Source organism: Pleurodeles waltl, chromosome 4_2, assembly GCF_031143425.1.
Source record: "Pleurodeles waltl isolate 20211129_DDA chromosome 4_2, aPleWal1.hap1.20221129, whole genome shotgun sequence".
In the NCBI taxonomy this organism is placed as follows: Eukaryota; Metazoa; Chordata; class Amphibia; order Caudata; family Salamandridae; genus Pleurodeles; species Pleurodeles waltl.
The window spans coordinates 810,686,170-810,709,442 of NC_090443.1; the positions used below are offsets into that span (position 1 = coordinate 810,686,170).

At 46.3% G+C, this 23,273-nt stretch overlaps 1 protein-coding gene across 3 annotated transcripts in view; it reads right to left on the reverse strand.

Annotated features, from left to right (window-relative positions):
* Positions 1–23,273, reverse strand: part of SGIP1 (SH3GL interacting endocytic adaptor 1) — a 933,552-nt gene that overhangs the window by 126,869 nt on the left and 783,410 nt on the right. For all 3 annotated transcript variants that reach the window (XM_069232486.1, XM_069232484.1, XM_069232485.1), the window contains one exon: positions 12,795–12,906. In XM_069232486.1, the coding sequence (XP_069088587.1) occupies positions 12,795–12,906 (112 nt within the window). The remainder of the gene's footprint in view (positions 1–12,794; positions 12,907–23,273) is intronic.

Genomic DNA, 23,273 nt, shown 5'->3' on the forward strand with positions numbered 1-23,273 from the left:
ATCCATGTGTCGGCAGCACGTCTATCCTAATTCAAGCGTCCCAACTCTATGGAAATTAGGGGAACTTCTATACCCTTTCAATAGTGATTTGTTGTGGCCGCATTTATCTCACACATTTATTACACTGAAAATATCAATGTAAATCACCAATTTATTGTCAGGAGAGACTGGCTTGATATTTGACACTGCCATTCTTTATGGCTGTTTTTGTCACTCCACAGAAGGAATAGTCATCTCTGTAGTAAGCATACCCAGAAACGAGTGCTTATGTCTGCCTTGTATGCCATTATTGACTTTTTTTATGGTCGAGCGCAAGTGCTTTGGCCTTTGTTGTAATCTCTCTGTGGGCTTTTAACCACACCCATTACTTTCATTAGTTCGTAGGCTTGCCTTTTAAAATTCACTTGATTTCATTAGGGAAAGGCATGCATACGTCATGCCTTATCCTGCGTTTAGCCCTTCTCAAGAACACCGGCCAACTACAGAAAACATACGGGGCTCCATGTTTTCCGATGGTTTCTGCACTACTTTTTCTCTTTATTTTGAAGGCAGCGTGATCTTGCTGGGCAGTAATCGAGGGCTTTTCATGACTACCAGTTTAATTCTATTGTTTATCATAGCGCTCCTTCGCGAATTCAAGGTTTTACACAGCACAATCAAGCTCATTTGTTTTTGTATCACTATACAAAGGCGAAACCGGACAGGTTTTTTTTGCTCTGATTAGTCACCTTCACGCTCATGGCGTGGCGTTTTAAATCGGCCCCCTTTTGTGAAAATTTATTTCTTTTCATTTAATGTTGCAAGCAAAGTCCTGTTAGGAGTTTACAGCGCTAATATCGCTTAGTCGAGCAAACCCAAGACAGATTGCATTGCAAATGCTTGTTCATACTAGTTTTGCATATCAGGATCTCGCCAAGTGAGATCAAGCTTGTTTTGAATGAACTAAAAGGCTGTAGTTTAATTTGAGTATCAGTTTCAAAAATGTTTATTAACTAGTTAAACGAAATAAACAAAAGGAACTCAAATAGACAAGTGAGAATACACTTCAGCATTAAAATTAAGGAACGTCTTGCCTTCAGTATTTCTTACTGCATGTTGAAACAATTTCAAACTATGATTTTAACAATTACCTTTTATCTGAATCCATTATTGTAATGCCCTACTTCCAGATGGGGAGATATTAAACTCCACCTCAACTTCCTCATGCCTTTATATTCAAATAACAAACAGACCACCTCCAGTTGTTCTTTACAGGTTGTATATCCGCTTATCTCTCTGGACATCCCTTTCCATACACAATAGTGGTAGCTGTTCAACTGTAATCCGCATAAACTTAGTTCTTCGTGCAAGAAACACATTCAAAATTCTTAGACCAACACATTTGATGTACATAAGCTACTATGCTGTAGATGTTTTGTCATTCAAATATTTATTATAACTCATGGAATCAACCATCAATATATATTTTTTTAATTCTGTCCTGAAATACGAAGATGCTCTTAACCCCTTCGCTGCCAGGCCTTTTCCCCTCCTGTGCTGAGCCTTTTTTTGGCTATTTGGGGCAGTTTGTGCTTAGGCCCTCATAACGTTTTGTCCACATAAGCTATTCGCTCTAAATTTGCACCCATTTTATCCAACATCCTAGGGATTCTAGAAGTACCCAGAGTTTGTGGGTTACCCTGGAGGAGACCAAGAAATTAGCCAAAATACAGCGAAAAGGTTGTTAAAAAAAAAAAGAAATTGAATAAAGGGCTGCAGAAGAGGGCATGTGGTTTTTTCCCCTGAAAATTGCATCAACAAGGGGTTTGCAGTGCTAAAATCGCCATCTTCCCAGCTTTCAGAAACAGGCAGACTTGAATCCGAAAATTACATTTTTCAACACAATTTTGGCATTTTACTGGGACATACCCCATTTTTACTATTTTTTGTGCTTTCAGCCTCCTTTCAGTTAGTGACAAAAATGGGTGTAAAACCAATGCTGGATCCCAGAAAGCTAAACATTTCTGAAAAGTAGACAAAATTCTAAATTCAGCAAGGGGTAATTTGTATAGATCCTACAAGAGTTTCCTACAGCAAACAACAGCTGAAATAAAAAAAAAAATTGAAATTGAGGTAAAAAAAAAACAGCCATTTTTCTCCACGTTTTACTCTAACTGTTTCCTGCAAAGTCATATTTTTAGAAGCAATATACCGTTACGTCTGCTAGACTCTTCAGGTATCGGGGATATATAGGGCTTGTAGGTTCATCAAGAACTCTAGGTAGGGCGGGTGTAGCTAGCCCTACGGCAAGGTGGCTGCCTCGTAGTGCGGCTCTGCCGATCGAGGGACAGAATCCTTTAAATTATCCTGAATCGCGATAAAACTTCTGTCTTCTGGGCTGCCTGAGGTGCCGGTGAGCCAGGATCGCTAGTTGTTTGCCTGTGGAGCTGTTACGGGCCCGGCCCCAGCTGACGGGGTGGCTGCTGCGGGCCTTCCTGGGCCGCCGCTGCAGTGGGCGCTTCCGTCCTCGGCCGCCTGCGACGTACTGGGGCTGCCGCGGGGGGTTTGTCTCCCCCGGGCGTTCTCAGCGCTTGGAGCCTTGGCCCCCGAGCGCAGAGTGCTCGGCTTGGAGGGAGGAGTGAGGCTCGTAGGGAGGCCCGGCTCGCCTGATCGAGGCGTGGACGTCCTCCTGAATGATGGCTGGTCTGGCGGCCTCTGCTCGGCTGGAGAGCTGAGGCAGAGCTCTTCCCCCCTGACTGGCCAGGTGAAAGAAATATCAGAGCGTCTGCTCGTGAATTGGGGCAGACGGTCGTTCTGTGATGACTAGAGAGAACCTGGTGACGCTGGAGAGGAGAGGCCCCTGCATCGGCTGTAACTACAAACGGTGAGGCTGGGGGGGTGGGGGGGGGGCTGACAAGCAGAGCCTGGCACTGGCTGGATCTGACCAGGGTGCCACAGGAAACACATTGGGAGGCAGCTAGAAGATTCCTGCGAGCTATAAATCGTACTTTTTGGCGATGTCAGTGATATCTGACGGCAGAGGACTGTCTCCTGCAACTGGCTGCACCCTGATGTTGCAAAAGGAGGACATGGTGTGCGAAAGAGACTGCTGTATAGTTGACGGTTTGAGATGCGACGGCCTGGGCCCCCCGCTGAGCTGGTAGCTCTATCAGTGGACATTGCATTGAACGATATAAGTGAACTCCAAAATGGGGAAGGCGGAGCAAAAAGCAAGCAAAGATCTCATTTGATGGGAGTCGGAAAAAAGATGGAAGCTCTGCTTCTCAAACCGGGGATCCACCGGTGGAGGAGGGCCCAGCGGACACATCGGTCAGGGCCATGTTCCTGGATCTTAAGAGCAGCCTGACAAATATAGATGCTAAACTGGACCACCTAACTGAACAAATGGACCGTATCAAGGCAAGGGTAGATTACCATGACTCACGCTTTGACCAATTGGAGACATGCACATCAGAGATGGAGGATCAGAGTAATGGAGAACGAGAAAAACTGCTACGGATGGAGCGCGTATTAGAAGTGATACGCAATAAAATGAAGACCTTGAGGCAAGATCGCGAAGAAACAACATAAGAATGATTGGCATTCCGGAATCCACAGATATGGGCAGGATGGAGGACTTAATGGAACAACTGCTGACTGATTTATTCCCGGGGGAGTTGTCTTGAATGCTGGTGGTCGAGAGAGCCCACAGATCTCTTGGGCCTCACCCTCCCCTGGGAACTCCACCCCAGCCCATTATACTCCGCCTGTTAAACTATCGCGACAGGGATGCTGTGCTCCGATTGGCCAGAGAAAAACGCCCGGTGCTGTATAAGAACACTGAATTAAACTTTTTCCCAGACTACACCACTGGCGTACAGATGGCGCAGAAGGCCTTCCTTCCGATTAAACGTTCGCTAAGACTCACAAATGCTCGCTTCTCCCGCATCTACCCTGCTAAACTTTGGATACAGCATGGTGCTACACTGCCCTTCTTTACAGACCCTAAGGTAGCTGCCAAATTCGTCAAGACCATCCCACGGAAAATTGAGACTGAGAAAGCTGACAGTCCTGGAAGCGCACACGCTGACCTCAGCGATAATGACTAGAGACTTGTTCTAATGGCGGCCCGGGAGCCCGGAGCGGCCGCAAAGATGTATCAAGACAATACTCCTTTCTTATTGCCGATCTGACTACACATCCAGCGCTTTGCTCCTCGACCTTCCTCCCCTATCCTCTTGGACGGAGGCTAGCCTTACGGCCCCTGGATGAGTCCTGTTAATTTACTCTGGTCATTCACAAAGGGAAATCTGGGATGGGGAGGGGGGGTTTTCAGCTTTGACCCGTTTGGGGGGTCTGTGTGGGTGGGGGCGGGACCGTTTGATGTTTATTGCAATACTGTTTCTTTACTTTCCTCTCTCTCTTTATTCTATCTATGTGCGGCTGAGTTCCCCAGAAAGGGGTGGAGGTGCGATGCTCTGAAATGGCAACTTAAATGGCTCCGGCGGGGATGACATCAATTCGCTGCCTCACTTGGAACGTACGTGGCTTGAATGATAGACGCAAAGTGCACCTTATGTCTGCTTATGTTAAGCGCCAAAGTGTAGATATATGCCTTTTGCAAGAAATTCATTTGGTAACAGACACATTGAACTGCTTGAAGGCTGGATGGGTTGGAGAATGTCATAATGCGGTTTTCTCGAGATGCGCTCGGGAGTAGCAATCCTGATACGGAAGGGATTGCAGTGGCGAATGCAGCGGGTAATAGCAGATCCGAATGGACGCTATGTATTGCTGAGTGGAATGCTAATAGATAGGCCCTGCAGAATTGTGTCAATATATGGTCCTAATGTGGATGACCCGGAGTTCTTCTGCGAGATTTGGCGATTGATAAATACATTAGGCGCAGGAGCGGTGGAGATTTTAATGTGGTATTAGACCTAGAGAGGGATCAGGAGAGTGCATCCAGGGCACGAAGCACTGCTGCTGCTAGTGCTCTAGGGACGATAATGGAGGATGGAGATCTGATTGATCTGTGGAGAGCCAAACACGGGGAATGGAGAGAGGGCACCTATGTTAACTATGTACATAGCAGCTGGTCTCGCTTAGACCGATAGCTGGGCACGCGAGATGTGGAGCTTTGGACGCGCTCTGTGAAACATATGGCGCGCACCCTGTCTGACCACTCTCCGGTAATACTGGAGCTAGCGATACTTGGAGGAGTGAATGTTGGGGGGCGCTCCGGGACATGGCGTCCCGTGAGGAAGTGCACAAATCCAAAGTAAATTATTTTAACGCGAATGGAGGGTCAGTGAACTCAGCTGGAACGCTGTGGGAGGCCTCTAAGGTGGTTATCCGTGGGGTGTGCTTATCGAAACAACATGGGGTGCTGCGATCGCTGTGCAGGGAGCTGGCTGCGTTGGAGGCGCGAATAGTGGAACTAGAGTAGGAGCTGACCTTGGAGTGGTCGGGCGATACACTGGCGGCACTGCGAATCACGGTATCTCAATATGAGGAAGCCGCTATGCAAGAAGTTTGCTTCTTGGGGAAACACGCCAGAGCAAGACGCTAAGGTGAGGGTGATAGAGCGGGACGCACACTAGCCAACATGATACGTAGGCCGTGGGCTAACGGCTATATCACTGAAATAGATGGACCAAAGGGTGAGCGAGTAACGGGCACAGATAGAGTTATGAAGGTCTTCACTAATTTCTTTACCGACCTATATTCCACAACCACTGAGCAGAGTGAAGAAGATGCACAAAATTACTTTTCTGAAATCAGTCTGCTCTGGTTCGACGACGCGCATAGAGCATATTTTGATGCTCCATTCACTTTGGAAGAGGTGAAGACTGCAATACGCAGTTTACCTAGTGAGAAGTCCCCAGGCCTGGATGGCCTCACTTCTGCATTCTATAAAGAATACTCTAATATGGTTCACCCCCCCCCCCCCACTTTTGGAGGTCTACACTGAAGCAATGGAGACTGGGGTTCTCCCCGCCTCCCTTAAAGAAGCACTGATCGTCACCATCCTTAGGACTGGTAAAGTCTCGTTCAGCTGTGATTCATATCGTCCTCTCTCAATGATTAACACAGACAATAAGATTCTGGCCAAAATGATAGCGGCTAGACTACAGCCACTAATGCCGAGACTGGTACTCCCGGACCAGGCAGGATTTATTCTTGGTCGGTCGACGATGAACAACCTGCAAACTTTTTTTGCGACTATGGACACGCTATACAGGGATACAAGAGCTGCAGCGTTTTTTTTGGATGTTGCGAAGGCATTCGACTCACTGGAATGGAAATATCTGTTTGCGCTTTTGGGCAGACTGGGCATGAGCGCGCCATTCGTGAAGTTGATTCAATTGTATATACGGACCCCGTCGCTCGATTACGGTTGAACAACAGCATGCCTGACCCTTTTCCAGTGTCGCGGGGGACCCATCAGGGTTGCCCTCTGTCCCCCCCTACTCTTTGCTGTGGCAGTAGAGCCTCTGGCAACCTCCCTTCAACAGCGCCACAACGAGAGAGGACTGCAATATCAGCAGCGGCCAGTTTTGATTTCAATGTACGCTGACGACATAGCTTTGTACATCCGGGATCCAGAGGCAAACTTAGATGTCCCGCTGAATGAGATCGTACGATTTGGTTCCCTGTCAGGCCTCATGATAAATTGGTCAAAGTCGGTGATATTACCCCTCACTGAGGAGATGAAGAGGTTCTCCTCCAGATACCCGATTGAGTGGGCGAGCGGCCCGGTCAGATATTTAAGTATTTGGCTAAGCAGTGAGATAGACACGCTTTGGTCTGCCAATTATGGTAGACTGATGACCGGGCTGGAGGAGAGAGTAGATGCGTGGAAATCGCTACCGCTATCACTTATTGGAAGAATTGCACTAGCAAAAATTATTGTGCTACCAAAATTTCTGTATTTGTTTGTGAACCTTCCCCTGCTACTAACAGCTGGCTTTTTGAGGCGTCTTCGTTCAGCTATGATAAGATTGGTCTGGGCGGGTGGATAGCCCAGGATCTCTTGGGAGAAACTAACGCTGCCCTTCGAGATGGGGGGATTGGCTGCACCAGATTTGGGACTATTATTACTGTGCGCAGGCTCAGTTTGCGTATTTCTGGATCTGCTGGAGAGATACTTACCACTTCTTGCTCCTGAAAGTGAGATGGTTTGGCCGGATGATCTGCAGCGAATTATTGGGAGTACGGCCCGTCCCCGGACCCGCGATATAAACACTGACATGCACCTCCAGAGCCTGGGCTGCCCTCGTGCGCAAATCTGGGATGAGTGAACTGTACGCTCCTTCGATGCCAGTGCTTGCTGTAGCAGATGAAGTGATGTCCCGGGATGGGCAGTTGAGGAAATTCCTGGCTGGGTCAGAATTATCAACCCGGGGGAGTGGTTTGAGGGAGAACGGCTGATATCCTTGGAATCGGTGATTGGGAGGGGAACGGATAGCGCATTACACCGCCTATATGTTTTACGCGTCGGAGCTGTGCTTTGCGTGCGATTTACAAAATCTACATCCCCCCGAAGGTCTGTCAGGCATTGGAAACACTATGGAGAGCTCAATCGCCGCAGAAGCTCATCACTAAGCTATACAGCTGTATACAGGAACAGCAGAGTGCCATAGTTGCTACCGCTAGAGCTAAGTGGGAGGTGGACGTCGGGCAGGATATCTCGGATGAAACCTGGAAGAAATGCTGCGCACACATGAGATTGCTACCACCAAACTTTCGGCTTATACATTTTAAATTTATACATCGCCTACATTATACCCCTCAAGGAATGCATGCGATAGGACTGCGCACAACTGCTGACTGTGAGAGATGCCACATGCCAAGTGCGGATTTTTTACATTTAGCATGGAACTGTGAGAAGGTGCGAGAGTTCTGGATGAAGGTGGAACATGTGACTACGGAAGTGTCTGGCGTGGAGCCGCCTCTTACACCTGCGATAGCGCTGCTCGGAATAGTTGAAGGATGGCCGACAGAGGTGCGACATCTGGTAGGCTTGCTAATGGTACTGGCTAAATGCAGAGTGGCAATGTAATGGGGGCATGGAAAGGCTCTGTGTAAGTATGATGGGCTCAGAGATGTTGAGTTTTGCCAGGAGCAGTTAACTGCTTTCTGGGAATTGGTCCCAGAGGGATCTCGCCAGCGCGATATCTGGGCACCTTTGTGTTCCTTTCTGGAATCACAGTAACGAAATTAGCCGTGACATCGTCCCCTGAAATACGAATCGAGAATTAAGCTTGAGCTGCTGAATGGTTGCACCATGCTTTCTTTCCGATGATACAGATGCATGTACAAATGGGATTTGCAACCTCTGCTTCCGCACTTTTTAACTCTGTCTTTTCAGCCCTATGGCCACTCCCCTAATGGGCAAGTATTAAAAAAAAAAAAAATCCTGGTGTCTAGTGGTTTCTGCCCCTTGGGAGCCGGTTGAATTCATAAAAAAATAGGCCAATCTGCCCCCAAGGGAGGGCAGAAATGGCTTAAAGATAATTTGCCCTCAGGGGAGCAACCCTTGCCTAAGGGGTCGCTCCCCACCTCTAAAAAAGAAAAAGAAAAAAAAAAACCCACAAAAAATGGATCCCTGGCGCCTAGAGGTTTCTGCCCCCCCTTGGGGGCAGATCAGCCTAATAACAATAGGCCAATCTGCCACCAGGCGGGGCAGAAAAGGCCTTGAAAAAAATTGCCCCCTTGGGGAGCGACCCTTGCCCAAGGGGTCGGGATCGCTCCCCTGATGCCAATTTCCTTATTGGAAAAAATCCCTGGTGTCTAGTGGGCATTTCAGCAGCCAGATCGCTACACGATTAGGCTGCTAAAATGCTCTGAGAGACTTCAAAGGGAAGGAAATTCCATTTCTTTCCTTTAAAGCCTCTCAGGTCCCCATCACATGATTGGAAGAGAAATGCTTTGCTTTGCTTCCCCTTCAATCCCTACCCTGGGATGGAGGGCAGCCCACGGAGCGTTAGCGCTCCCTATGAGCTCACGTGTCAGGACGTAATGGTTACATCCTCGGCACAGGAGCACTGTGCCGGTGGACGTAACCATTACGTCCCCGGCACAGAACGGGTTAAGCTTATGGAGGCCAATGGCCACGTGTTTATCCCAAACTGAAACCTCATACAACAGAGACAAAACTTCTAAAATACACCTCAGGCAGTGTGATAAATAGACAGTTACTATATTTAACACAAGCATTTGCGGGCACCCATTTCTGCCACTCCCTCATCCTTTTTTTCCTCCCATTCGAGATGCAAAATTCCAATTAAAAAAACACAGCAAAATAAAATAAATCTAATTTACAAATACCAATAGTATCCTTCAGGTTCCCTGTGTATTTTCAAGACCCGTTTCTCTGCCTTACTCCACATGATCTTACATGGACGGAACGCATGGGCAAAGGCACTTTATTGTAGGCCATGGGAGTGATGCTGTTATTAATACACAAAGTACTGTGTACTCTGATCCCTCCATCTACACAAACCTTGCCTGTTTTCTGCAAGTACATTATTACCTTAATGTTTAAACCAGAGTGCCTTGTTACCTTAGTTCATGATCTTCTGTCTGCTTGGTAGCACTGTTTCGGTATGGCATTACCGCCTGGACATTGGTTTTATTCATGGTTTTTGAGTGATCCTGAAGAGCACTGGGGTATATCAAGTTATTGAAGTGCTTTCCCGGACTCTATAAGTAATGTGGTTGCTAATAAACATGATACCTATAGAGAAGTGCTTTCTCTGTTTATATAACCATTTTCTCTTTTCTGCCTGAAAGTATTGTTCTATAAATGTTAAAAGCAGGACGCTAAGCTTCGAACACCATCACCACTAATACCACTTTCATCCATACTGTCATAAGAGCAACCATCAGGAACACTGTTACCACTGCTACCACTTTCCCCATATTTACAAAAACAACCACAATCAACACTACTATAATGTTACAGTAAAAGTTCACTTTCCCTGTCCAATTTCCTGTTCTGGCACCAACTCCACTGCTCCTTTCATGAGAAGTGCTGCTACTCCCACAGTAAAATGGAGAGATGGTCTTTGGACAGGGAAGAAGGTTGGGGAGGGATTTGGGGGGGGGGGAAGGAGGCTGAAGGAGGGATAGGTTATACCCTCTTCCCAATATCAGAAGGACTCACTGATCTGAAGGAATCGCCTGCCAGACCCAAAGAAACGAATAGATCTGACCTCCTACAGACTCCAGAGTTTCCAACAGGAATGAACTACAAGAGCTTCCCTGGTAGCGCTGGGGAAGAGCAGGAGATAAAATGGTGATGCAACCCTCTTCCTTTGGCTTTTCCACCGCCTCTGATCTAACTGAGGAGATCTCAACACTACTGTTGTTGATACTGAGCCTGTTCCTGGGGAACACTGAAACCAGTTCAAAGAGCCCGAAATCTGTGAAACTGCCAGTAGTCCCATGGGAGCTGATATTTTAGGCCAAGAGAACTAGCTGTCGTCCATTGGTCTTGAATGATTCCAACACCATGTCCGCTTTATGACCAAAGAGGTTTACACCATCGAGTGGGAGGCCCATAAGGGTAGCCTGCATATCTGAGGAGAACTCTGATGTGCAATGTCAAGCCTGTTGACTGACAGCAACATATGAACCCATGGCTCGAGCGACTGAATAGGCAGTGTCCAGGCCTGATTTAGAAATGTGTCAGAAGCATCCTACCAATCTTTGACGACCTAAGAAAAATTACCTTTACGGTCTTCAGGACACGTGACGCAACCAACTGAGCCATGTCCCACAGAGCATGCACATATTTACCAAGGAGGCATGATGCAATGAGGTATTTGAGTGACATAATGCCAGCAGTGAAGATTTTCTTCCCCCATGCCTTTAAGGGTTTGGATTCGCTGTTGAAAGGAATAGTAGGGAAGGTTCCTTCGAAGAACAAGATGTGTGAATCATCAAGCTTTTCAATGACAAATGGGCAGACAAAAAAAGTAGAATAATAAGTTTCAGGACAATAGACTCTTGCCACTAACCAATTCACAGCCGGAGTGGAAGAAGGTTCTTCCCAAGCATCCAGCACCAGCTCCAACAGGGCATTAACAAAAGGCAGAAGTGGTTCAGTGGAAGTATGCAAAACATACTTTAGGATATTTATTTTTGCTTCCATACATAGTAGGGGTAGTTTGCACACTTTAGCAGCCTTACTTATGACAGAGTTGAAGGAAGTGACCTCTGGAGGCAGGAGAGCAAAAGGAAATTCCTCCTGTAGCTCAGAGGATGCATATATACCACTGGCTGAAACAGGTCTGCAAATACCAACTTCAGGTCAGTAGGTACCTAGTCCAGCCCAGCATCATAAATGCCAAGAGGGTCAATGAGCACCTTAAAGAGCACATGAAATATACCAGATATGATAGATGCTTCTTGGCAGTATTTCTCCTCTTCAAGAAATCAATGAGTCTCTCTCATTGTTCTATGAAAGATGAACCACCCCTAAATCTGAAAAGGAGCATTTCACCAGCAGAGTCATTGAAGATGGCATCAGGGGCCACAGAAGAAGAGCCATAATTTTCGAAGGGGGTGGCGCCCCAAAGCACTGGACTGAGAAGAAAAAGTGAGCTGGAACAGCACCAGAGACCAACAGTTCCCCACCAAATGATATCAACGTTGTCCCAAAGACCATGAACATAAACTTGCCATGAGGTCCCATGAAGCCCAAAGGCAACCTGGATGGGTTCTCCGTCCTGGAAAAAATCACAAACATGGAGATAAGGAATGCCACTGGAAAGTCTGGGAATGTAGCCACTGGCCTCTCAGGTAGGACCAGTTCAGCCACCGGCTCTAGAGGCGGTGCCGAGGAAGAGTTTGTCAGCAGTGTCAGTTCAGAAGGCTCTAATAACACCAACTCTGGCTTCAAGGACAAGGATCCTGGGGGAGCAGTGGGCGACATCTTGACAAATGCTTCTTTTTACCTTCTCGAGGAGTGTGACGTTGGTGCCCTTGAGAAGGCCCAAGTCCAACACCACGACACCAGCCTTGTTTACTCTGACATTCCCTCGCCATGAAAAGTTTAATTCCCCTGTTTATTTGCCCTAGGGTGCATACTGCAAAAAGACTCACAGGGCCTGGAATCAGGATCCCACCACAGGCAATCAGAGAGAGGTTCTGTCAATGGGCATCTGTCTCTTGCAGTCCAGATGGAGCTTAAAGTCTGAATGCTTTGGGGGAAGACCATCTAAAGCATAAGTGCAATGCAGATCAAAATATTTTGAAGAGCTGAGATCCATAAAATTAGTTAAGGAGAGCGAGCTTCGCATCCTCATTGAAGGCATGGAAAAAAGGGAACTGACGCTGTTATCTCTGCGTGGGCACTATACAGCCTCTGTGACGTTGCTGGATGTCACTTTCAGTGCCGATGTGGAGCCATCACCCTCTACCAGTTTTGAGAGCTTTGAAGTTTCCAGATCCAGTCCAATGCCTGGGATTATTCAACAGGTGATCAATTTGTGGTAGAAGTAATCATAAGTTATCCCCAATGACCAGCTATGCCACTGAAAAGATAACTGAAATAACCTTATTTAAGAGGTGGCACACATACATCTTTTCCCCAAAATAAGACTACATTTAATCTTTGTTCTTGCTAATTTAACAAACTGAATGATGGCAACAAAAGAAAAGCATACATGCAATCCTTACTTCACTATTAAATTTAGCATATGTTATGGCTTTTGGAAGTTTCAGCCTATAGTTAATAGAATTAAAAGGTAAGCATATATATCAAGTCCTTACATTGTAATTCATCCAAATCAATAGATACTCACTTGTTTGGATCAGCCCCTTTGAAGTAGGCATTAACCGTCTCTGTGAAGGCTGCTGCCACGGGAAGTGTGTCCTGGGCTCCCATAGTCAAAGGGCTGGGACCACGGGAAGATCCTGCAACAGACGAAACAGCTACTTTCTCTCCTTAAGGTTTGCACAACAGTAGATTTATGATAAAAAAAGATGCTATTGATAAATTACTTTTGTGGGAACGAATGAAGACAGACACAAACGGGACAGATTACCACAATTATAACAATTTTACTAATTGGTGCACGATCTTCTACAACTGCATGTACTCATTTCATTTAGTAACTCCTTCAAATATGTTTGTCAATCTTCTAGCAGCAGGGTTTGCATGACAGGTCAAAAGCTTTATTTTCCAAATTATTTTTTTAGCCAAATTTGATTTTGGAAATTAGTCAAATGTAGTCCAGTTTTATTTTTAGAGTGTATAAAACTAAAAAATAACACTAAATTCAGTTTTTCACAAGCTACAAAGCATCAGGTAAAAACATAAAAAGTGTACATTATGGAAAGCATAAAAAAAAAAAAAGGAGGGACGAGGAATTTCTCTGTCCTCACACAGCCGTGTTGCGTGAGTCAAGAAGAACAAGGCGTCGGGTTTCTTTTGTCTGATGGACAACTGGGTTAACCTTCTGTTGCAAAACCCTGCCAGTGTGAAGTACCACAGTATGGTTGTGAGAAATAGGATTGCCATTAGGACAAGATATACATCTACAAGCACGGGATGTTGAAACTTACTGGAAAAACTGTGAAAACGAGCACTTTAAGGAAATACAGTGAGCTATAAACTTAACCAACATTACTGACAGTAGTTCCAATATAAAACTAAGAACAAATACAGATTTGTGGCTACATATAATGTTCTAAGAATGATTTGTGATTATATTCATATGTGTTACAAATAGGGGAGCAAGATTAGTGATTGCTTGCGTTCAGATTAAAGTGCACCAAAAACATATTTTCAACTTGAAAAACATGAACGAAAGTAGCAGATAGATTTGATAAATAATCGTCCAATTTATTTACTTTCAAAATACAATATACTCAAAAAACATATCTGCTATTTGAAAGATAAAGCAGACAATAGTTAGAGACTGTTTTGCTACATTATTGCATAACTTTAAATAATATTTTTCTAGCGTATCATTAAATAAAAAGTGTTTGATCGAGAATCAGTAAAAACCTCTCTCACCAACACACGAAAAATAAACAAAGGGCCCCCATTCTTAAAATAATTCACAAAAGTACGGCCTCAACTCTGTGACCTTGCATGAATGCAGATCTGCAAGTTAGAGGAATTAGAACAGTTTACAAAAGTTGCAGGTTTTTAAGCATACCCTTAGCAAACTTTTGAGAGTTTCATTTTCACATTAACGTATCCACATGTGCTTGTGTGAATCTGCTGAGCAAATGCATATTTCACTTCAGCAAACTTTTATTTTTCTCCGTTTCTTATGAACTCCCTTTTTACTTGAGGGAGTGTCTTTCTGTTGTAAAGTGCCCTTTTTGGGTGGTCACCCCCTCACTTTTTGCTGCTTGATACTGTTGGTTTTGACCTCAGTGTACTGAGGCCTGCTAACCAGACATCAGTACTTATGCTCTTATTACTAAACTGTATGTCGAATTTCACAGGCCACTTGGCAAGGACTTTACCACCCCTGTAAGTCCCTAGTAATTGGTACCAGTGGTGGCAAGGGTGGTAAAGGGGTCACACCAGGGCTGCAGCACTGATTGTGCCACCCTGTGTGACCCAGGTAAAGGTGAGACTGCAGAGCTCCCATGTCAGCCTGCACAAGCAGTTTGCTGCTCGAGTGCGACTCTGGTGCAGGCAGAGTCCTTTTACTGCCCATAGTAGGGGCCAGTCACCCCTAAGGCAGGCCTTATATAGCCCAGGAGGCAGGATGCACTGTACTATGAGTGAGGACATATATGCATGGGCATATATGACCCAGTGTTAGCATTTAAAAAAAGCAATACTACAACGAGTAACCGGTGGTCCAGAGGACACCATGGACTGGTATCTGGGCAGCTCCCAGATGTCCAGCTTCAGGATGGCCTGGCCAGAAAGTTAGATCTAACTTGCAATGAAGAAGAGGCACAGAGTCTGGACTCCTGCCGCAGCGCAGAGACAGGACAGAGAAGTGACCTACGGAGACCATCATTGGAACTGAGTGACCATCATGTGCCCGAGGTGAAAGCTTGTTGGTCCCAGCACGAGGAACCCCAGTGGACACAGAGAAGCCAAGAAATACTCTCCTGACTGGTGGTACCAGCCCCCTGTAAACACAGTGCTGAAGTCAAAGAACTGCGACCCAACAGGCTCTGTGTGAGTGAGCCTAAAGAAACTCAGTGCCCAAATGGTGGGAAAGAGGTGCCAAGTTTCAAGGCTCTACTCCCTGCCAGACAACCTCCAGCCGACGAAGTACCAGCAGACCACCTTTGCAGCTGCCAATCCAGAAAACGATGGCCACTTGGACCTCACTGACTCCAGAGCAGACCCCCAGCATAAAGACCGATGTCAGCAACGACCCCTCTCCTGTGGTTCTGCATCCTGAAGAGTGAGAGGAGCAGCAAAGCATCTTTGGTGTGACCAGCTCCCATGACTGACAGCTAGAAGCCACCTCTACACCCGGAGCCACTGCACATCGTGGCAAAGTTCCAAGTGTTGATTCCTGGTCCCCATACCAAGACCTCTACATTCAAAGGGTAGAGCATGTGTCCACCCAGAATACCGTTTGCCAAGTGAGGCAAACGCACCAGCCACTGCGGACCCGTCAGCACCAAAAACAGCCAATGCACCTTTGCACTCAGACTCCCTTGGCAAGGTAATAAGAGACTGACTGTTGACTCCTGGTATAGGGCCCGGCTGAGCCTTCGGTCCAGGTGGGTTCCCCAGAATTCACCCTGCAAGTGCTGAGTGCACTCCACTGACTTCAATGAAAGGCATTTAAACAGTGAAAATACCCTATTCTCTAAAGCTTCTAAAATTCATAACTCCTTTTGTGTGCAACTTAAAAAGTTCATTTTGGTGTCTAAATTTACCTCAAAAATCCATTTCATTTTTCTAATTTTTTCGAGTCATGTCATTTACTTATCGTCCATGTTGGTTTTGAGAAATGCTTTACACATGTTCTTCTAAGTAGCCTAGCTGCTCTATGCTACAATACCAGGACTGAGCTGCTGTTTACTAATGTGAACCCGAGGTACACTACTTTGTAACGTGCTATTACATGGTAACGCTCACCAGTCATATCACATAATACTTCCACCTTGCTACAATTTCCATCTTAGGAAAAATTGTAAACATTTTGTCAGGAGTAAATTTCAGGTCTTTTAAAGGATGAGAAGAAGTTGGAGAGGAGCTAGTGATTGCTCTTAAAAATCTATATATTTAAGCGCAAACTCACAAAGCATTTCAGCCCTGAATTTCCAGTTCTAGTCTCTGTGAATAGATTTCCTCACACAAAAATGTTCATGAGAGTAATTCAGTTTATAAGTGTGCAACTGACTTTTCCGTATGTAAGCCAAACATGCAGATGTCAGTAGCTGTCAGAATTGGGCGAAGGCATTTTGGCTCACACCAGACCTCCCAGAGTTAATCTATGTGCAAAAGTTAAATGTCCAGCCACTGATATAACGCTTGATATTTGTTCAGCTATGGAAAACAAAGGAAAAGCAGCAAAGTGAATTCAAGTTATATATTCAATAATTACACAATGTGGTCAAAGTGGAGAAGGTCAGACTGTGGTTGGTCTCTTTGATCCGCAGCTGGCAACCTAAGGACTGGACCACAACAATATTCTGGGTGTACTTACAGTAACATTTTGTGAACTCGCATGAATCCATAAAAAATTAAAATTGCCAGAGAAAATTCACAAGAAACTTTCCCAGAAATTAAAATAAGAAGGTGAAAATGGTTCCATTAGAACTATAGTATGTCCAGAAGTATTCAGAAGTCAGGCTTAATGACAATACTGGCACATTTAGACATCTATCATCAATAAGCTGACCTGTTCAGAGCCCATACATAATTACAGCCTCTGGGTATGTACAGCCCGTGAATATTCCACGCTTTGACATAAATGGAGAACTGGTATGTTCATAGTCTTGTATTATCAGAAAGATGGCATATTGGGAGTCTTGATATAATGAGAAAGCTGCCATAACTTGTCACCTCAGTGCATGGCACCAAATGAGACAAGTGGATTTTTACTTTTTATAGGCCAGATAGATTTATGAAGCATCTCATCCCATGGACAATTGAATACAACAAAATTCCACAAATCTGAGTCAGCATGGCCTGGCATAAACGTAGTACACATAAGCAAATAGGACAGTGCGAGTTTGTGCAAAATATATTCAATTATAGATTAATCAGAGATCATGAAATTTGAGACTGTTAACAGTGGCATTAATATTACTTGGCCACCAACTTTCTAATGCCTATTGCTGTAATTAAGAACCTATCAACAGCAAATCAAAGAAGAATGCAATTAAGGTAGAGCAGCAAAGCCAATTATTGATTTGGCTCTCCATTACTACAGGTACAATATAGCACCTACTTTATAAAAACTAGTTATAAGAGCTGAAAAAGTGCATGCCCCATTGTCTGTCTCGGATGTCACTGAGATAGAGATCGTCCTTTGTTTACAAACTTGACCGTAGTTGGCAAAAGACAGTGCCATGCCTTTTATCATCTGTGGAGGGAGGTAAGCTCTAATAGAACTGAGTTCAAGCTCGAACACTTGATCATCCCACTGAAAAACTTTAACCCATTTCTTAGCTGGTTTGTGAAATAAATCTGGATGATCCATGATGGAGCACACACTCAATGTGAGTAAGTCACTGGATTTTACTTCAGTTATCCTAAGAGAGTCAGACGACGATTTCCAAATTTAATTTGGCTTAAGGATGGCTCCACAAAGACACCCATACCAAAATTGGGGTCACTCCAATTCGGCCCTCTAGCTACATCAGACCCAGTTTCTCATGTACGATGAACACGCCCCCTGTTGAATGAAGTAGCCCAAGGAGACAGCTTAAAATCGATTTGCTTTCACCTGCATAACAGAATGTATTAATATATAATTCCCAAATACAAGCCCTGCCAATTGCCATTAGAATGTTAGCAATAGTGCTTTTGATTGCATTTTAAAATGGGATAAGTGAATATAACTGCAGTGTTTGACTTGTTAAACATATTCAGAGATGTCAATTTTATTCAATAATTGTAAGAAAATAGGTATGTAAATCTGTAGGGGGGTGGATGATTTTTCTGTACCCATGGGGACTCAGGCATTTATGTATGGTACGTGGCCAGCCGAGAGGAAGGAGTGCACCGTGGCCTGTATTCTGATTACCTATTCTTTGGGGAGTCGATACAGGAAATTCTGTAAAACATATAGGAAAACGTGGTAAGACCATCATCAAAGATGGCCACCTTCCCTTGAATGTTGAGTCACAAGCGGTTCCACAAATCTCTCCTCACCTTACTGACCAGTGTTGTCAAGTTAAGGAGCCAGGTAAGTGTTGGAAGTAGGGAGTTGTAGAGGCCAAGATATAGGAAGCTCAATCTATGAACCTGTACTTGGGTTTGCTGGCCATCTCCTCTGTCGCCCCCCCTGTCTGGGTAAACAGAAAAGACTTGGAACTGCTAACAAGCAGGCCGAGGCCTACCCATACAGGTCCAGCATGGGGAGTAATCTAGGTACCATGGTACCCGGGTCAGAGACGAAGAGAAGTACATTGTCCGCATATAAGGTGATATGGTCTTCCAGCCCTTCACCCCATCAAAAAACCCTGAACCAGAGCACTGCCCTGTACTAACGTCGCCAACAGTTCCATTGCTAAGGCAAAGTGGGATAGTTAGGATCCTTTTCTGGTGTCACGCTTTATTGGAAAGATCTGTGACACAACCTCATTTACTGGCATCTGTACGTAGGGCTAGCGGAGAGTGCCTTTGTGTATGATACAAAGTGGGGCTCAAGTCCCAGGCTATTAAGTGTGTCAAGAGAGTCAAAAGCTTTCTCAAAGTATATCAGTGGGAAGACGTTAGGCCCCACAAGCCGATGACGGTATGCCACGGCCATCTGCACTTCACGGATGCAGAGCAGCATAAAGCATTGGGGCAAAAAACTGAATTGGTGAGGGTGAATCAACTTATGTATGGCTTTGAGGAGTCTGTTAGCCAGTACCTTATCAAATACCTTTAGTTCACTACTGATGAGGAAAATTGGGCAATGGGACATGCAGTCCTCAGGGGGTCCCTGGCCTTGTGTAGGACTACTATGGTTGCCACATTCAGTCCCTCTGGGAAACAGCCTTTTGTTATGGCTATATTATACAATGTCAACTGGTGGGGGAGTTTCAGTTAGTATTCATTTGAATACAGTCCGGCCCCAGAGTGTTGCCCAGATTCATATGTGAGAGGAACTCGTCTGTCTCTTCAAGACTAATGGGTCATTCCAGGTCAGCCGTATCAGGTGCTGACAAAGTGGTGTTTCACATATATGATGCAATAATATTCAGCAAACATGGATGCTATTTTCCTGGTCCTCCGTAACAATCCTCCACTCTGGGTCCAAAAATGCGTGAAACCACCCTGTTGGCCAGACTTAGGTCCTTATTACGACCCTGGCGTCTTAAGACCACCAGGCCTGCAGTGGCGGTCCGACAGCTACATTACAACTGTGGCGGTTGCGCCACAGTCGGACTGTCAGCATCACCAGTTTTCCCCCACAGGGGGGGGGGGGGGGGCTGGTGGTCCTAATCCACCAGGGCAGTGCTGCTCTGGGGATTATGAGTCCCTTCTTCGCCACTGCTGGTGCACCCCACGCACAACAGCTTTTGCCGCCGGCTCTATTATGAGCCAGAGACAATGCTGTTGTGCCTTTCGCGCTAGGCCGGCGGGAAACTCTTAATGGGGTGGCAACCTGACCGTCGGAACTTCACCGAACGGTGTAAACCATCTGCCAAAATCATAATGACCCCCTAAGTGTAGCCAGCCAGTATGGTAGTTTGCCTGTTTTGTCTTCTCACCTGTAAACCCTGCTCTGGGATGCAATCCGTTTTCTATCTGGCAAGACTTTGTTTCTCTCCCCCGACCCCACCTCGCAGAGTGTTCCTCCTGTCTTGTGCTTGAAAATGACTTTGCATGAAACTCCGCATGTATGCTTTGCCAGCCGCCCATATAGTCCCAGGAGAGCCCATGAAGCCCTAGTCGATGTTAGGAAAGCATCCAATTCTTGCAATGGTAAGTCCACAACTTTCGTATTAGTAAGGCGCCAAACATTAAGTGGCCAGATGGGGAGTGTATCAAGTTGAGCCCCCCCTTCAATCAGGGCAACCATGGAGTGGTCAGATAGCCCCCAAGGGAAGATGCCAGATCCGGAGGTGTGGTTCAAGTCAGTGGCAGGCATGAAGAGGATGCCAATATGTGACTTCGTCCTATATGCAGCTGATGTGTGGGTAAATGCCAATTGTTCCAGGCTGCAGGTGCATCAGACATCACAAACTCTTAGGCTGGATGCTTAGTCTGCAGGAGTGAGGCGCGCAGGGGGCCTTCCCTGGTTTCCAAGAACAATCCCTGGTCATAGACATTAACCTGTTGAAGCCCCCCTGCTCTCCGAGACCCACCCAGCAAGAGTAGTACAGTCTTTACTGCAGCTAGAGTAGGCCCAGAAAACTGGGGAGGGGCAGAGACACTGACTAGGTTGTATGCTTGTCCTGCCACAGCACCCTCCACCATAAAAAAATTCACCCCGCGGATCAGCTATGCTGTGGGAAACCACTGTGGGCCGTCGGTGAATTAAGATAGCCACTCCAGCATGGTATAACTCCCCCTACCAACTCCACCCATCCCCACACTTCCATTGTAAAAGCATCTGTCACCCCAGCAATACCAAATACACACAATATAAGAACAACTCTAGGAAAAGTCAATCCATGTCACCACTCTGGAATAAAACTCTACTGTACGGATATCTTGCTGCTGGCAAAGCACATTACGTTGCTTCACGGAACCGCCCCTTAGGTCACTTGGTCCATCATTAAGGCAGTCTTCCAGGTGGGCCAGCTTTGGTAAACGCATCGCCAGGAGCAACACATCTGCATTTGGGGCTATATGGGTACATGGTGAAGGCAGCCAAGAACCTTCCGGTGCGGGGTCTCCGCCTATGGGACTCTATTAATCTGTTGTGGCCCCAACAGTGAGGACCATTCCTACCGTCCTCTCCCGGACTTGATTTTCCCCACCTCAGGCGCATTAGGGGATGGATGGGTTGTAGGTGGGTCTGGTGCTCCACTGCCCACTCTCAGGCTGTCTAGGAGGTATCGAAAAAGGAGGATTTGGAGATGTAGAGGACCCACAGCCTGGCCAGGAAGAGAAGCATGTACCCTATGTCCAGTGCTCTCCATTTCTATTTGATGCCCTAAAGCAATTTATGTTCCCGCTGGACTAGCAGAGTGTAGTCTGGAAAAATGAGGATCATGGAGGATTCAAACTGTGTTAGATCTTGCTCTTCGGCTGCACAGAGGATACTGTCTCTGTAGTTTAGGATTTTGGTGATCATGAGGAAAGGAAGTGTCTTTGGGGAATGGTTATTGTGCCAATGATTTGCACGCCCACTCAGTGTTAAAGCTGGGAAACAGATGTCCTTCAGGGATCCATGATAAGAACCACAGTCCCAGAAGCTCCCCTGGGGAAGCCCACAGAGAGATGATTATTCCACCCAGCTAGGATTTCTACATCTTCCGAGTAGGGTATGGGATGCTGTGGTAAAGCAGGCCACTTCCACCTGAGAGTGGTGACAGAGTCCTCTAGGTCTGAAATGCAACCTTCTGTTCCCACCACTCTTTCAGTGGCGTTACTTAGGTCTTATCGCAAAACAGTGACATCCACCCGACTTCTCCAATTTTGGTTTCCAATGCCGTCCAAGACACGTGTATGACAATCAGGTTTTCCAAGGTGCCTGTGGAGGCAGGTTTGGGGGTTTGCAGGGGAGTAACGGAATGGATTTCGATGCAGAGATGATGTTGTCACTGGCTGATTTTGTTGCAGTGGGTGGGAGTGCTGTGAATTTATCTATTTTGGTTAGTGCCTGAGTCGGGCTTGGTCCCCAGCACCCTAAACCTTTCCCCGATCTTTCAGTGAATGTTGATGGTATGACCCCGGAGGCCCCAGTGGCTCTGCATCCGAGATATGGTAGTCTGCCTGGCACCCTATTCACAAAGTATGTTGGGTGAGGGCCACTGACTCGCATGCAAAGAGACCTGTCCGCAGACCTAGCAGCATGAGCAGTTGGGCCCCTCATGCAATTACCACTGGTTCACCGTGGCACCAGGATCTGACTCACTCAGCCCAATGCCCAACCCTTCCCAGCTCGGAAGCAGGAAAGCAGTCAGGTGCAACTAAGGCAGGTGACAGAGGACCCCAGGGTCTGTTTAAGTCCAACATTCTGCAGGGGCACCCATGCCCCGGCAGTTGAGTTCACCCACTACCTTGCGTGATCATCCTGCTCCTGACATTCACTCTGTCCTCCAGGCCCCCAGAATTCCAAGCGCTGGGCAGGGCATTACTTCTCCAGCTGCATTGGGTGCACTGTCGGCACAATGGGGGCCACAACCCGCTTGCGTGCAGACGCACCCATGGGCCCGGCAGCACCTGCAGCCGGGCCCATCCAGCACCATTGCGGTGCAGGGGATGAGCTCCCTGTGTTGATCCCCCAAACCCACTCAGACTTAAAGGGGGTGAGTGGGCAAGAAGTGAAAGGAGCAAGTCTATGGGGCCTTTGGAGGCTTCATCACCCCAGCACTATTACTTCCAGGGCCAGGGCATGCCATGGGAGCAGCACCCAGTCATACCCTGCATGGTACGACCACCATATGTGCGCCCCTAGGCATCCCACGCTTACCCCTGGTCTGCAGGGCCTACTCAGGGCCAAAGAGGGCAGTCTTTTTAGTGGCAAACTGAGCAGCATCAACGCTCAATTCACAGTGAACAATGCACATATTTGCAAACCCCACATGGTACAAAGAGCAAGCAGATTTCTTTCTTACCTACAATCATTTGCTTGATAGGCAGCCTGTTCTCCTATCACTTGGGGTATGATGAGACAGAAAAAGGACAAAATCCAGAGGCTGAAAGAGGATGGGCCTACTTTGACAGTAAATTTGTCTAGTCCTGAGAACTGGGCCATGTAGGCCTAACTTTTGCCTGGGTCACTGTTTATTTGTTGGGAGAATTATACTTCTATGTGAGCGTACAGACTAGATGATAATGATACTGTGTTATGCTTCAAATCTTCTTTTGTTTTGTTAACATGTTCCTTCCAGTTCAACTTGCTAGACAAGGTGAAGTTAACCTAAGGGAAGATGCTGACCTCCAGTTGTGTATACACAAGGGTAAATTCTCTGCCACAAGTTATTGCTGAAGACCATTTTACTTCTCGTCTTGC